This window comes from Notolabrus celidotus, chromosome 22 (assembly GCF_009762535.1).
Source record: "Notolabrus celidotus isolate fNotCel1 chromosome 22, fNotCel1.pri, whole genome shotgun sequence".
In the NCBI taxonomy this organism is placed as follows: Eukaryota; Metazoa; Chordata; class Actinopteri; order Labriformes; family Labridae; genus Notolabrus; species Notolabrus celidotus.
The window spans coordinates 6,021,799-6,034,761 of record NC_048293.1 but is presented as its reverse complement, the minus strand read 5'-3'; the positions used below and the strand labels follow the sequence as shown (position 1 = coordinate 6,034,761).

The window sequence follows — 12,963 nt, the reverse complement described above, 5'->3', positions numbered from 1 at the left end:
TTTCAATGACATCACAGCCGAGTGCGAGTTTCCAACATGGCGACCAGCCGGGTGCTGGAGAGGGAGGTCCAGGAGGAGCCGCGGCGCGCTGCCACCGCAAACCTCGACTTCTGCCTCCATAAATACTCCCTGCTCATCATCATTGGACGGACAGCTCACCCCAAACACGCGGGACACACCAGAGGGGACATTGAGAGAGGTACGTTTATTTCAACACGCCTCCTCCAGCTTCTGCAAATCGCTTCTGTTCCCCTCCTAATCGCTTAAAATGCACATTCTACAAGTTATCGTCGCTTTATTCTTAACTGGAGATGCTATGTTGCAGTGTTTGTGCAATTTTATCCACCCTACTGACTGAGGATGCGTCATCTGGCCATCCTCCATCAGCACCACCTCGTCCCTGAAGGCACATTAGAATTAAAAGCAGTCAGGCTGCTGGGTTGTCTTTGGATCAGTTTATCGTTATGTAAGAAGACGCTCTGAGGGAAATGTTGCATGACGGATATTAAACTAACAGATGGACACTTGTAAACGCTGTGCCACTAACCTTTGTGTGTTGATATACAGCTGTGACTGTTAAGACTGTATAGACATGCAAGAATAACCCTTTACAAACTGCTCGGTGAGGGCAGCTGTAAGGTACATTATGGGCAGACAGTTCATTTTAAAACCCTACAAATAGATCAGCTAAAACCCACCAAGGTAAAGGAATAAACTCAGATATATTTAGCATTTTTGTTTGGCCACATATTGTCACCACCTGCACAAAATGTTCAAAGATGTGTGCCCAAAACAATCTTTTCATGGGCTTAGAAGAACAGTCTTTTCAAGTAGACCTATGTGTCCTTTTAGAGGCTTATTTGTCTTGAGATATCAATATAACTATGCATATATCTTTCCATTACTGCAGTGTTATTGCTCATGTTGTTTCCTACAATATAACGCAATACAATACAAAATATCTTCATTAATTGTCTTGAAAAAGTTAAATAACATGTGTGATATTTTGCTGAGGCTTTCAGTCCTTTGCTGCCATATGGTATACTTCGACACCTGTATATTCTCTGGGGGCCTGCTCTTTCAGCTGTTTCTACACAGGATTTACTGCTATAGATCTGATCCTGCATGATTTAAAATGTCCAATAGTCAAATGGGTGTGTCATCAAAGCTGTAACATTTCATGTGATTGTGTACAAAATAAATAAAGTCTTTGTTAATAATAACACAAAACCCTGGTAATCTGCATAAATCTGCATATTCAACTTTCACATTTTGTGGTTCATTTGAATATGTTTTAATGTTTGTGATTCAAAGTAAAAATAACTGTTGTCCCATACGGCCTCATGTCTTTGAACTCCAGGTATCCGGTCATGGGACGTCGACTTAAAATCCTGTAACCTGAACCTGTTTCTTCAAGAGTTTCTCTCCCATCACACAGCGTCTTTCAAGAGTGCAGGTTAGTAACTCTGACACTTTGCTCAAACTCTATGGAGCCTATATCACAGAAAGCCCTGTATCCACGGTTACTTGCCAGTTCATCCAGTCTGGGGTCAGGAAGGAAGGAAGGAAAGTGGAGGAGCAGTCGGGCGATTGTTACACATGGGTGGACCCCGTGGACAGAAAACAATGGAGACCTTTAACCAAGCTGTGCCACCTCCCTTTTTGTGTGTGCTGCAGCCTCTTAGTATGCAGAGCCAGCACAACTGGGGGAAATAGTAAAAATGCTGACAAACATCAGAGTCAGACAGCTGTGTTGCAGCTGGATTTTGAAGTAATGAACACAGACATGTTTTTTTTGTGGAGGACTAGAGAGAAGCCTGAGAGGTTGCCTCTCTGTCGAACACCACTGGAGTGAATACTCTTCTGGAAGGGTGTGGGGCTAACATGTCATTATCTGATTTTATGAAATAATGGCATCTTGTTCTACAATAACATTCAATGGTGGAACAAGATAAGCTGTTTGCACTTGAAAGAAGTCTTGAGCTGTTCCAGCAGGGTTTTAAAACATAGTTCACACAAGATAAAAATAGTTAACACAAGATAACATCTGCAAGAGTAAGACTATAATCTGTTTGTGGAAGTTATTAACTTTAACATTTTGTGCAAAAAAAAGAAAGAAACAAGGACTCAGAAACAAGATGGTAATGTGTGCATCCAAGATCATATTATTTTCCCCAAAAGATAACTATTTTGAGGCAACAAGATCATAACCTTCAGGTCAGGTTACTTTATTTGTACCCGTAGGCAAACTTGTTGTAAACCTGTTCTTTCAAGATAATGTTGTTGATTATCTTAAGCAGTCAAAAAGATGTTCTTATGTAAACAAGATCAGTATCTTGTCTGGACAAGATCATAACCTGTTAATACAAGATCATTTTTATTTTGCACCATCAAAATAGCCATCTTGTGGGACAACATAATACCTTGTGTGCAAAAATGTTATATTTATTAGGTTTCTGTAAGATAACTGATTTACTTCCACTAAAAAGATTATCATCTTGTGGGAACAAGATGATGACTTGTCTGTGCTACATCGATTTAAACTTGTTCTCACTGTTTGATAGGCCTTAGGGAAACAGATAACTTGTTTTGGACAATTTCCATCTTCTAAAGAGATCATGAGTTGTTCCTACAGGATGACAACTTGTTGGTACAAGATAACTACTTATCCTGCAGGAGTTGTAACATCTTGTTTGTTCAAGATCTGAAACAATCTTTTGGTAACTTTTCAGCCAAGAAAAAGAATGATCTTGTTTTTGACAATAATATCTTGTACACGCAAGATATTAGAATTGTGCACTCAAGATAATTAACATGCACACAAGATAAAATATCACCTAAGTGGACTTAAGAGGCTCCTAATATTATTTTTTACTCAAATAAAGTAATTCATACTGAGTGTCTGCTAGTTAAAGTTAGCATGAGAAATAACTCGGTTCCTTTAATTATCTTCCCTGAGATGTGAAAAATATTACTAGTGCAGTAGCTAGCAAGCATATCTTTTATTGTTATTCATTTTAATCCAACATTTTTTATGTAATGTGAAGACAGGGAACCATTTTTTTGTATTTAGGTCATTGCTCTCGATTTGGCTGCGTTAGCCTCTGTGTTGTCAAACTTTGATCTAGTTCCTCTCAGACTGGATATACTCTACAGATTGAGTTAACTTGGCATCTCATCCTCAGACGGTCATTCTGACTCAGCTGTTCCACCCTTCTTCCCTTCTCTGTTTCCCTGAGGAAGTCAGTCGCACGCCTGGTTGTCCCAGTTCATTTTGACTTCTTCGAGTTTCCTTTCCTATTTGCTCTCTGCTCAGATCTGTCAGCTTGTTTCTCCTTACCTCAGCTTTGACTTTTCCCAGCTATTGTTTTCGTCCCCTTGCTTCCTGTCTTTCTCTTTCTATTCTTTCTTTTTCTCTCTGCCTCCTCAGGGCAGAAGTGCCTGCGCCACAGTACCAGAGTGTTGGACACTCAGGTGCTGATCAGTCCATCGTCAGACCAGGTTCATTCAGAGGTGAGGGATAAGGCCTGGTTTTCTTCAGAAATTCCCCAGCTCTTTAGAGAGTAGTTGACCAAACTAGTTTAACAATAATGCAGTGATGAAAATATTGATAAAAAAAAATCTGATTCTGATTTAAAAAAAATTTTAAAACTATTTTTAGTGTTATATCTGAAACAAAGCAAGGGACATTACTTGAGAGTTATTGTTTTACCTCTTAATTTAACGCAGCTTATACTTAAAAAACAATACATTTTAAAAACTCCCTTAATCATTTAGCATGGCAGGAACTAATTACTTCAAATTTTTTATCCAAACAACAGTCCAAAACCTTAAAGATGTATTAAATATACAATTTTACAAAGCAGAAAAATCTAATCTGAGTTAGATTGAGGAAGCTTGATTGGTATTTATGCATAAATGCTGTCTCAAAGGCTAGTTCTAAATTATGAAAATAGTTTTCAGAGTATGTTTTTTTCTTTAATTTTTCTCTCCTCTTCCCTTTTCTTTTTCCATCTATTGCATATCTTTTCCCTTCCTTCTCTCATCTCCCCCCGCCAGGTGTTGGCTCTGCTGTCCAGAGACTCAGCGCACAAGCTGTTGATTTTGGCTGGCCAAAGTGTGGAGGAGAGTGGAGAGTTGCTGTTTCACAAAGGGCTGTTCTCACCAAACCAGCTGAAAAAAATACTAACAGAGCAGGTACAGCAATGTCTCTCTATGACCCTTATTTCTTATACAAAGCATGACCAGTTTTACCTTGACTGGCTATTAGAAACATGTCAATTTGAAATCTAACAGTTTAAAACACAAAGATATTCAACTTTAAGAAAAATCATTACATTTAGCCTCAAGTGCCTGTGTCCACTAGTCACTGGCATTGCCTTGATTTCAGGGTGCTTCTCTGCAGTGCTTACTGTTACAGGGTTGCAAAAGGTGACTGTTTCAGTCTGTTTTACAATGCTTTGTATTATATATAATATGTATAATATTTGTATAGTGCTCAATATTTGCTTTTAATTTAGGTAATTTTACAAAGAAAATGTAAAAAACTCCATGTCCTGGCATTAGCAGCTGCTCCACCTAAATATTACCCTTGAAAAACCTCCGGTAAGTTTTTTTACTGTGACAAAAACAGCTAACACCAAGGGTGTTTATGCGCTTAGGACAATGAGCCCACTGGATCACACTGGTTTTGTATAAAACATAGGAGCTGCTGGTGCAAATAACACTGTTAGTGGACACAGGCCCTAACCCAAAGAGTGCTGAGATATCAACATTTCTACTAAAATGTTCCTTATACAAACCTATTTCTAATTGGTTGTGGGGGGGTTGCCTTTATTTTGCATGAGAGAGAGACAGGAAATGTGGGGAGAGATGGGGGGTTGACATGCACTAAATCATGCCATGACTGGGAATCAATCCTTTGATCAGTGTAACAGGGACTGTAGCCCCTGTACATTGGGCGCCTGCTCTGCCAACTGATGTAAAGCGGCACCCCTTTACAATCTGTCTTTCATTAGTCTTTATTGATTCACAGTACTAAATAACTTGCAATACTTTTACAGGAAAGTAGTTGGAAGGGTGTTAAAGTTGTTTTGTCTTCAGTTCATAGATCAGGAAATCCCTGCATCCTCCTCCAAACTCAGCCTGACCCTCAGCTGTCCCAACATCGGCCACTGGAGGAAGACTCTCTTGGGAAACCAGCCTCTGCAGGGTCCGTTTACGCTGCACGTCAACCCCCCAGAGGTGCTGCCTGCCATGGAGGCTCTGGGGGAATTCACCTCCCTCATCTCTGGTACCCTCTCTCCTCCTTCTCCCTTCGATCTCCTGCCTCCTCCCACCACTGTTGGTTTTCTCAAGCTGTCCCGGCCCTGCTGCTACGTTTTCCCTGCTGGCCGCGGTGACTGTGCCTTCTTTGCTGTTAACGGTTTCACGGTGTTGGTGGACGGCGGCTCGGACTCTCAGGCTTGCTTCTGGAAGCTGGTCCGGCACCTAGACCGGGTGGATGCTATTTTGTTGACACACATCGGAACAGAGAACCTACCTGGGGTCAACACCTTTCTGGAGAGGAAGGTGGCTGAGCTGGAAATCAGCTCCGATGTCAAAGGTAAGAAGTCAGGTCAAGTACATTTTAATCAGTTTGTCTAAACTAACAAATGTGTCTTAAACCTGTATACCAAGGAGAAACCTCTGGAAAGTTAAAACAACCTGTGCGATGTGTCAGGAGCAACAGATGGGTGCCCCTCTCTTTAGAGAAAGATGGTGATGGTGTTGATCATGAAGAGATTTCTCTGTTTTCATCTAAACCTGCTTCATGTCCAAACATCCTTTTTTTCTGTGTTGTCTTTTTTTTTGTATCTGAACAGATGACGCATCTAAGAAGCTCATCTCCCCAGAGCTCGGAGTGGTGTTCTTTAACGCCCCCAGCAGGTTGCAGATGGAAGAACAGCCTTGTGAGTGATGTATTAAAACCTGCTATCTACTGCTGTTCCTCCTGTAGAACAGGTCTTTGTTCTTGAGCAAGTTCATTTGCATTGCAAAGCTTTGAAAGAAAGATAAGATACTTCACTGTTCAGTGTTGGCCTTTCCAGAACTGAACATAACATTGACTCTGGTTATTGTGTGATGGGTAGTTATGAAGAAACACAGCAGAATTTTAACTATGACTGATTCCTTTTAATTAAAGCTATTATTCTCCTCATGCCAGGTGTTGACAGTGTACTGAAGAGCACACATCAAGCAGCCCTCACTCTACAGTTGTTAAAGAAAATAGATATCAAACCACATCCATTGTTTCGACCACAAGTGATCCCCATCGAGCCCCTGACCCTGTTCCAGAAAATGGGAGTGGGACAGTTGGATTTATACATCCTCAACCCTGGCAAAACCAGTCAGGAGTACCAGACATTCATGCAGAACTGGCCTGATGCAGTGTCATCAGCACCCAAATCCCAAACTCTCCCCCTCAACGCCCTGGCCTCAGTGTCCGCCCTGCTTGTGTGGCACCCAGCATGTCCCCAAGAGAAGGTGGTCAGGGTGCTGTTTCCAGGTATGACCCCTCAAGCAAAGCTGCTGCAGGGGCTGGAGAAGCTGAAGGGGCTGACCTTCCTCCAGAAACCCACCGTGACCACCGGAGATCTGGAGAAGCTGGGGGAGGACATACAAGCCAAGAGGACTGAGAGTCAGGACAGCGTGAAGTCCCAGGGGAAAGAGCCAGCACCCAAATTTGGGAAGGATCGGGGAGGAAAAGACGAGGGAAAGGACAATGGAAAGGGGAAAGTATTAAATGGAGTTGCAACAAGAGATGCTGACAAAAGCAGAATCAAAGAGGCAGGTGCAAAGCAAAAAGCTGCAGCATCAGAGAAGAATACTTCAAAGAAAGGTGGAGGGAAGGATGGGAAGAAGGAGGAGAAGCCTGGCAATAAAGAGGAGAACAGTGTTGTCAGGAATGATCAAGGGAAAAAGGAAGTCATCCCTCCTAAACCAAAGAATGAAAATAAAACTAAACTCAAAAAGGAAGCAAAAAATGACTCTAAAACCGGGGCGAAGAAAACAAAGAAACCTTCAGGAAAAGATGTAAATAATGGTAAGAAAACACATGTAAACACTGAACTGCAGAAACACAACTCAACAAAATCCAGTGCTGGGACTGTGTCAGAAACCCCAGATCCAGAGAGTTTGGACACAAATCAGCAAAAACTGAAGAAAGAGTCCAAAGAGAACCCATGCAATTCCAAAATGTCGACCCCGGAGGACATGACAGCTGATTTTCTCCAGCTCCAGGCAGAAACGGAAAAAGAAGAGGCAGAGAAAGGAAAGAAGACATGCAGTGAGTCAGGAAACAGAAGCATCCCTGGAGGTCCAAACAACGAGACAGATAATGAGGCTGCCGAAGAAGAAGCAGCAGGTTGTGAAAAGATCATGGGAGGAGAGAGTGGTGATAATGGAGTGAAAGAAAAGCCTCAGACTTCCAAACCAGCAAAAGTTGTAGGGTTTCCATCTCCCCTGAACAAGGCGCCAATGAGTGAGCAAACAGCTCAGCAAGACATAACTCCAACTGAATACACTCTCCTGGACGGGGCTTTGAGAAGCAGCCCTCCGTCTCGATCGTCTCCAGATAACCAGGCCGCCATCAGCCCTGAAGAGGAGACTGTAGAGCAAACCTCGCCTGAATCCAGGGCAAACAGTGCCGGCCACACTCCGTACTGTCTGTCCCCGGATGACGTGTGGTGCAACAGGGCGACTCTCAGTAGATTACAGGCCCAAATGGGTAACTTAGACTCAGCTGATGTCAACCAACCGAATGGGTCATCCAAACAAAGTGAGGGGCAGCCCAAGACCACCTCAGAGAGCAACTCGAACACCAGAGAGAAGCAACTGAGCTTCCTCTCTCTGGGTTCATTTAAAGACGGATCTTCAGACCCCTCTCCTTCTATCGCTACTACAACCACCACACACTCCATGCCGGCAGAGGTGAGCTCGCCGCAGTCCACAGAAGTAGACGAATCACTGTCCATGTCCTTGGAGCAGGGACCAACCTATGTGAGCCAGAGAGAGGGGGATGACAGCGGCCATCACTCCAACTCCAATGGTGGACATTTTGCAGGGGTGCCTCTACCAACGAAGAAGGCGCCAAGATCCTCAGGACAGGGATCAGATATGGGACGGCCTTCAGCGCCGAACACGCTTCATTTTGAGGCGTCAGCACATGATGTTGATCTGTGTCTGGTGTCCCCCTGCGAGTTCAAGCATTTCAAAGCACCTGACCTCAGCTCAGATGCAGGTGAGCCCTCCAGAGGAGCCTTTAATCACGGTAACAACAACAACAATCTAAAAGATGCATCCCCAAGCGAATCAAACGCCCCTGCCTGCACCGAGGACTGCCCGTCCACCACAGCAGACGGAGCTCTAGACTCAGATGAGGACGAGTCGTGCAGTGAGCCGTCTAATTCCCCCCATGACCGCTGCGCCAGTCGGGCTCTGCCTCAGGACCCGCCTCCAGCTCCTCTCAGGGATAGTCCGCCGCTGCCTCCACATCCAGACAGCTCTATGCCGGTTCCACAGTCTGACTCTGATGCTCATGGGAAGAGAGCAAAAGCAGCCAGCATGCGAGGAAAAAAAATGCCAGTGGTAAGTTTCTCTTATTAACATTCAAATAGAGCACATCTGTGAAAATGTGTGCTCTTAGGCCTAACTATTCGGTTATTATATTCCCGTGGCAGCAATTAAGTCTCAGTATCTGTGCAGAAGAAGTTCTGGAGAACCATAAATGTGCTGCACTGTGTCCGTTTTAAAGCTCCTGTTAGCAATTTGAAATGAATACTGAAGCCTCTTTATCCCCAACAAAGTAAGTGAGACCATCAGAAACAAGACTGATTATTTCTATATAGTTATTTTTGATGCTAGTAAAGGCTGCAGCAGGGTCAGTTTCAGACATGGCAATTAACAGGCATGCTGAAGAATCAACCTCTTTTACATTTTTCTCAGCAAAGATTCCATTGAATGATACTTATAAATGTTAAAAGACAGCAGGAGAAGATTTTTGATTAGGAAAACATAATCAGGACAAAATCAGCCAAGATGTACCACTTTGTCCACAGGGGGCGCCAAAGCCGACACAAACCGAAAGCTGCTCACAGGAGCTTCAAGTATTTCTCACAGTTGAAAACTTAGAATGTAATAAGTACTCTAAAAATAATAACCAACGGTTCATTGAAATGTTTCTGACAGACACATTATAGTTCCATTTGTAGGTCAGGTTGTTTTGTCTTTCTGAGCTGTCTATGCTTTGAGTGAAACCAGACAATACAGTAAGCTTAAATAGAAAAATCATTAGAAGGAAAAAAATGCTTATAGAGGACAGCAGGACAAATTAAAAATGTGTACTACTTATGAACACAGGACAGGACCAGCAAAGAGATTATGTGAACAGTTTTACCCACAGGGGGCGCCAAAAATGAAAGTTACTGACAGGAGCTTTAAAGTCCATATTTTGAGCACTTGCTTAGCACACGTATTGTGTTTTTGTGTTGATTCAAAATATTTTATTATTGTCATTGTGGATTGTAATGATTGATTCTTGTATACATTTGTGCTGTCTGATACCAGGTTATTGAAGCGTCCCAAAGATTAGGCTCAGGTAAAAGCAGGACAGGGAGTCAAAGTGGAGTCACAAAGGTCTCTTTGACTCGCACTCCTTCCTCTAGCAACCGTTCAACACCAGCTAAATCATCACCAAATCCAAGTAAGGTTTATGAAATATAAAACACTTCGACTTTCAGTTAAAAAATTTCCTCTTCAATATTTTTTTTAATCTTACTAGTTTACTAGTTTCTTCTCTCTAATCTGTCACAGGCTCTAAATCTACCTCCAATGGGGAAGTCAGCGTATATGTAGACCTGGCCTACATCCCCTCTGGAGCCTCCTCTTCGACAGTCAACGTGGACTTCTTCAGGTGTGTTCGCTCCTCCTGCTACATCGTCAGTGGCGACAGTCCAGAAAGAGAGGAGCTGTTGAGGAACACGTTGGATGCACTGCTGGATGGAAAGATGTCCTGGCCTGACAGTGTGCAGGTAGAGACACACAAAACACACACAAAAAGATGATATATAATTAAATATGAAATATGATAACTGTGGTGTTTTTTTATGTAGCTGTTAGCTTCGGAAGAGCTGAGCATTAAAGTAAAGGCTCTTCTTGAGTTAGCCAGAATAGAAATGTAGTTAGCTTTGATTAGCTTCAAGTTGCACACGTAACGTAACTGATGCTAGCTGTTGTTTTTGCTAGATGATTGTCTTTATTTTATCTTAGCTTTTAAAAATGAACTTGGCCTGACTCTCCCTCTGTAACTCCAGGTCACAGTGATCCCTACCTTTGAGTCGATGCTGATGCAGGAGTGGTACCAGCAGACTCTGGACCGGCAGAGGGAGCTGAGCATCACCGTGCTCGGATCCAACAGCACTGTTGCCATGCAGGACGAGACCTTTCCAGCCTGCAAGATCGAGTTTTGAGGAAGTCTTGGGCATGCAGCGACAGGTGATGAAGAGTAAATTTGGGCTCAAAGATGGAAATGTGTTTGTGAGGGAGAAAAATAGACCTCCATCGCCTTGATGGAGCAGTAGAAATATGGAGAAAGAAGCAGATATTGTTGCTAAATAGAAAATGTAATTGCCCACTCCTGCAGGAACATTTCTGAGTGGATGATGACATGAGAGACTCCCCCTCTCTTTCCCTGGCGAATCATTTTTGTGGGCGACTTTTACACCCAAATTTCTCTTCATCCAATGGGAACACATTCCTGTGAGGAGTGTTGCATGTTTTTTTTTTAGCCTATGACCCTGTGCAAAACAGGAGAGGAGAACAAACTGTCTGCAAGAGATGCATGTCGGGCTGCCAACATGTTGATCCACATGAGAGCTGTAGATTAGTAAATAAAGTTAGCATACACAGGGTTAAGAAGGTGCAATGTATGGGCTTGTCTTTTTAATACAGTCAGCTCTGAGGTGCAATAGTAGTTTTTGTTATATCAAGGGGGCCATTTTGCTGCTTTAGATGCATATTTTTTTGCATTTGATTTAAAATCAGGTTGCTCCTGACTGCATTAATTGCATTTTGTTTCTAGTATTTGCTACAATTGTATTTATCTAATGGACGCAGACGATGTCTGTATCATTCTAAGAAAGTCTGACATTGTGCTTATAATGCAGTCACATTCTCAGTGTGTGGTCAGGTGTGTTGTGAGCACTGTAGGCAGACGTGAGGTGAGCTGTGTGTTCTACCCGCTTTCATGTCCGTGTGACCTCATGGTCGACCGTGAGATTGAAAGGACTCAGATTCGACGTATCTGACAATATTGAGTGATAATCTCCCACTGGATATGAGATTACTCAATCTGAGTGTGCAGAGTTAAATCCATCAAAAGGGATTAGAAGAGGACCGGATTAGACTTAATGGCATTACAGCAATCATCTTATTAAAAATGATAATATTTGTAATCCGTTGCTGCTGCTTAAATCATCAGGAATCAGAAAATGAATGCTTGAAAAATTACTTGTTATTTACTTGACTGTGATTATGATCATACAGTTTATTGTACACTAATAAACTGCATACACACTTGGTGTAGTTAAAGGGGATGGCAATGACATCTTCACAGTTGTACTTTGTATATACTAAAAAAAGTGAAAGATGAATAATTACATTTTTTTTAATTTTTGGAAAATAACCCTGACACCGAAGGATCCAATATCTAAATGCTATAATTGGTGAACGTAAACAGTAAGGCATTATCAGATGGGTCCATGTTAATGCAGAAAGTCACAGAGAGTGAAGAGTAAAACGCTTGTTCTATTTGTAAATGAAATCAAAAACAATGGCAGATTAAAATTCCAATAAATTCCTGGCATGATGAATTTCATACAGTTTAAAATGTATAAATAGTTCTATTTAACTTGATAACTAATGAATGATTTTACTGCGCTTATAATGAAGCAGCCCCTGAAAATATAGAACTGCTTTCACTCTCAGCACAAAAAACTAAATTGACTCAACTCTAACACTTCTTTCAATAGGAACCAAATTAGATACATTTTCCTTCTATTATTATGAGTAAAATACAGAGACACTTTGTAAAAAAAAAAATCTGGATCATCCGTCTGAATGTCCTATTATTCTTGAGGGATGTAAAGTGATCATCTTTTTTTGCAGTTTTTCCCGTTTAAAGGATTAGTTCACACAATTGTGAATGTGGCATAAAGTCTCTTTTATACCAAAGCATGACATCACACACGCACACACACACACACACACACACGCACACACACACACACACACACACCACCAACTATTTTCCTGTCCATCTGAATGCTGCCTCCACATTATATGTATGCACTGTGAAACTTTTAAATTGACATGCTCAATGTTTTGAGATTTCTCTTTTTGTGCATCCTTTGTCTTTATTTTGTTATTTTCTCAACTGTGTATGCCACACGTGTTTGTCACAATCCCTAAAACAACACCCAACATCTTACACTCTGCTAAAGGATGCCAAATTAAACAAACAATTGGTTATTGAGTAGTTATGGGTAAAAATGGCTTGAACCCCACTGTAGCCAAGTGAATTGTAACTATGTGTATCTGTTCGCATGTATTAAATACTGTATGTACTGTATGTTGTTTCATTCATGATATTCATGAAGAAGACAGAGGGCAAAGCACTGTGGGAGAGGGTGAGATTGAGGTTAAAAAAACATCACTGCAGGGGTTGAACATGGACAGTCTTTCACTTTGTAATTGTATGTACGCACAGTAACAATGTCAAATATGTGGGCTTTGGGGCTGGGACTAATGTATGAATAAAGAATGTGCATCACCATCCAAGAGCCGTGGATGTGCAGATTCTTCAGCAAAGCTGTTATAGGGATGTTGAATACAACTCTCAACAAGTCAACCCTGATTTACTGAGCC

The 12,963-nt window shown here is 41.9% G+C and overlaps 1 protein-coding gene across 1 annotated transcript; it reads left to right on the top strand.

Annotated features, from left to right (window-relative positions):
• Nucleotides 1–27: 27 nt before the first annotated feature.
• Nucleotides 28–12,876, top strand: LOC117806465 (microtubule-associated protein 1S-like). Its single transcript, XM_034675410.1, has 10 exons — nt 28–199; nt 1,361–1,456; nt 4,060–4,197; nt 5,111–5,605; nt 5,865–5,951; nt 6,206–8,628; nt 9,607–9,742; nt 9,853–10,070; nt 10,353–10,533; nt 10,682–12,876. Exons 1-9 carry the CDS (start codon nt 37–39, stop codon nt 10,506–10,508), a joined length of 3,912 nt encoding a protein of 1,303 aa, XP_034531301.1. The 5' UTR covers nt 28–36; the 3' UTR covers nt 10,509–10,533; nt 10,682–12,876.
• Nucleotides 12,877–12,963: the final 87 nt, after the last annotated feature.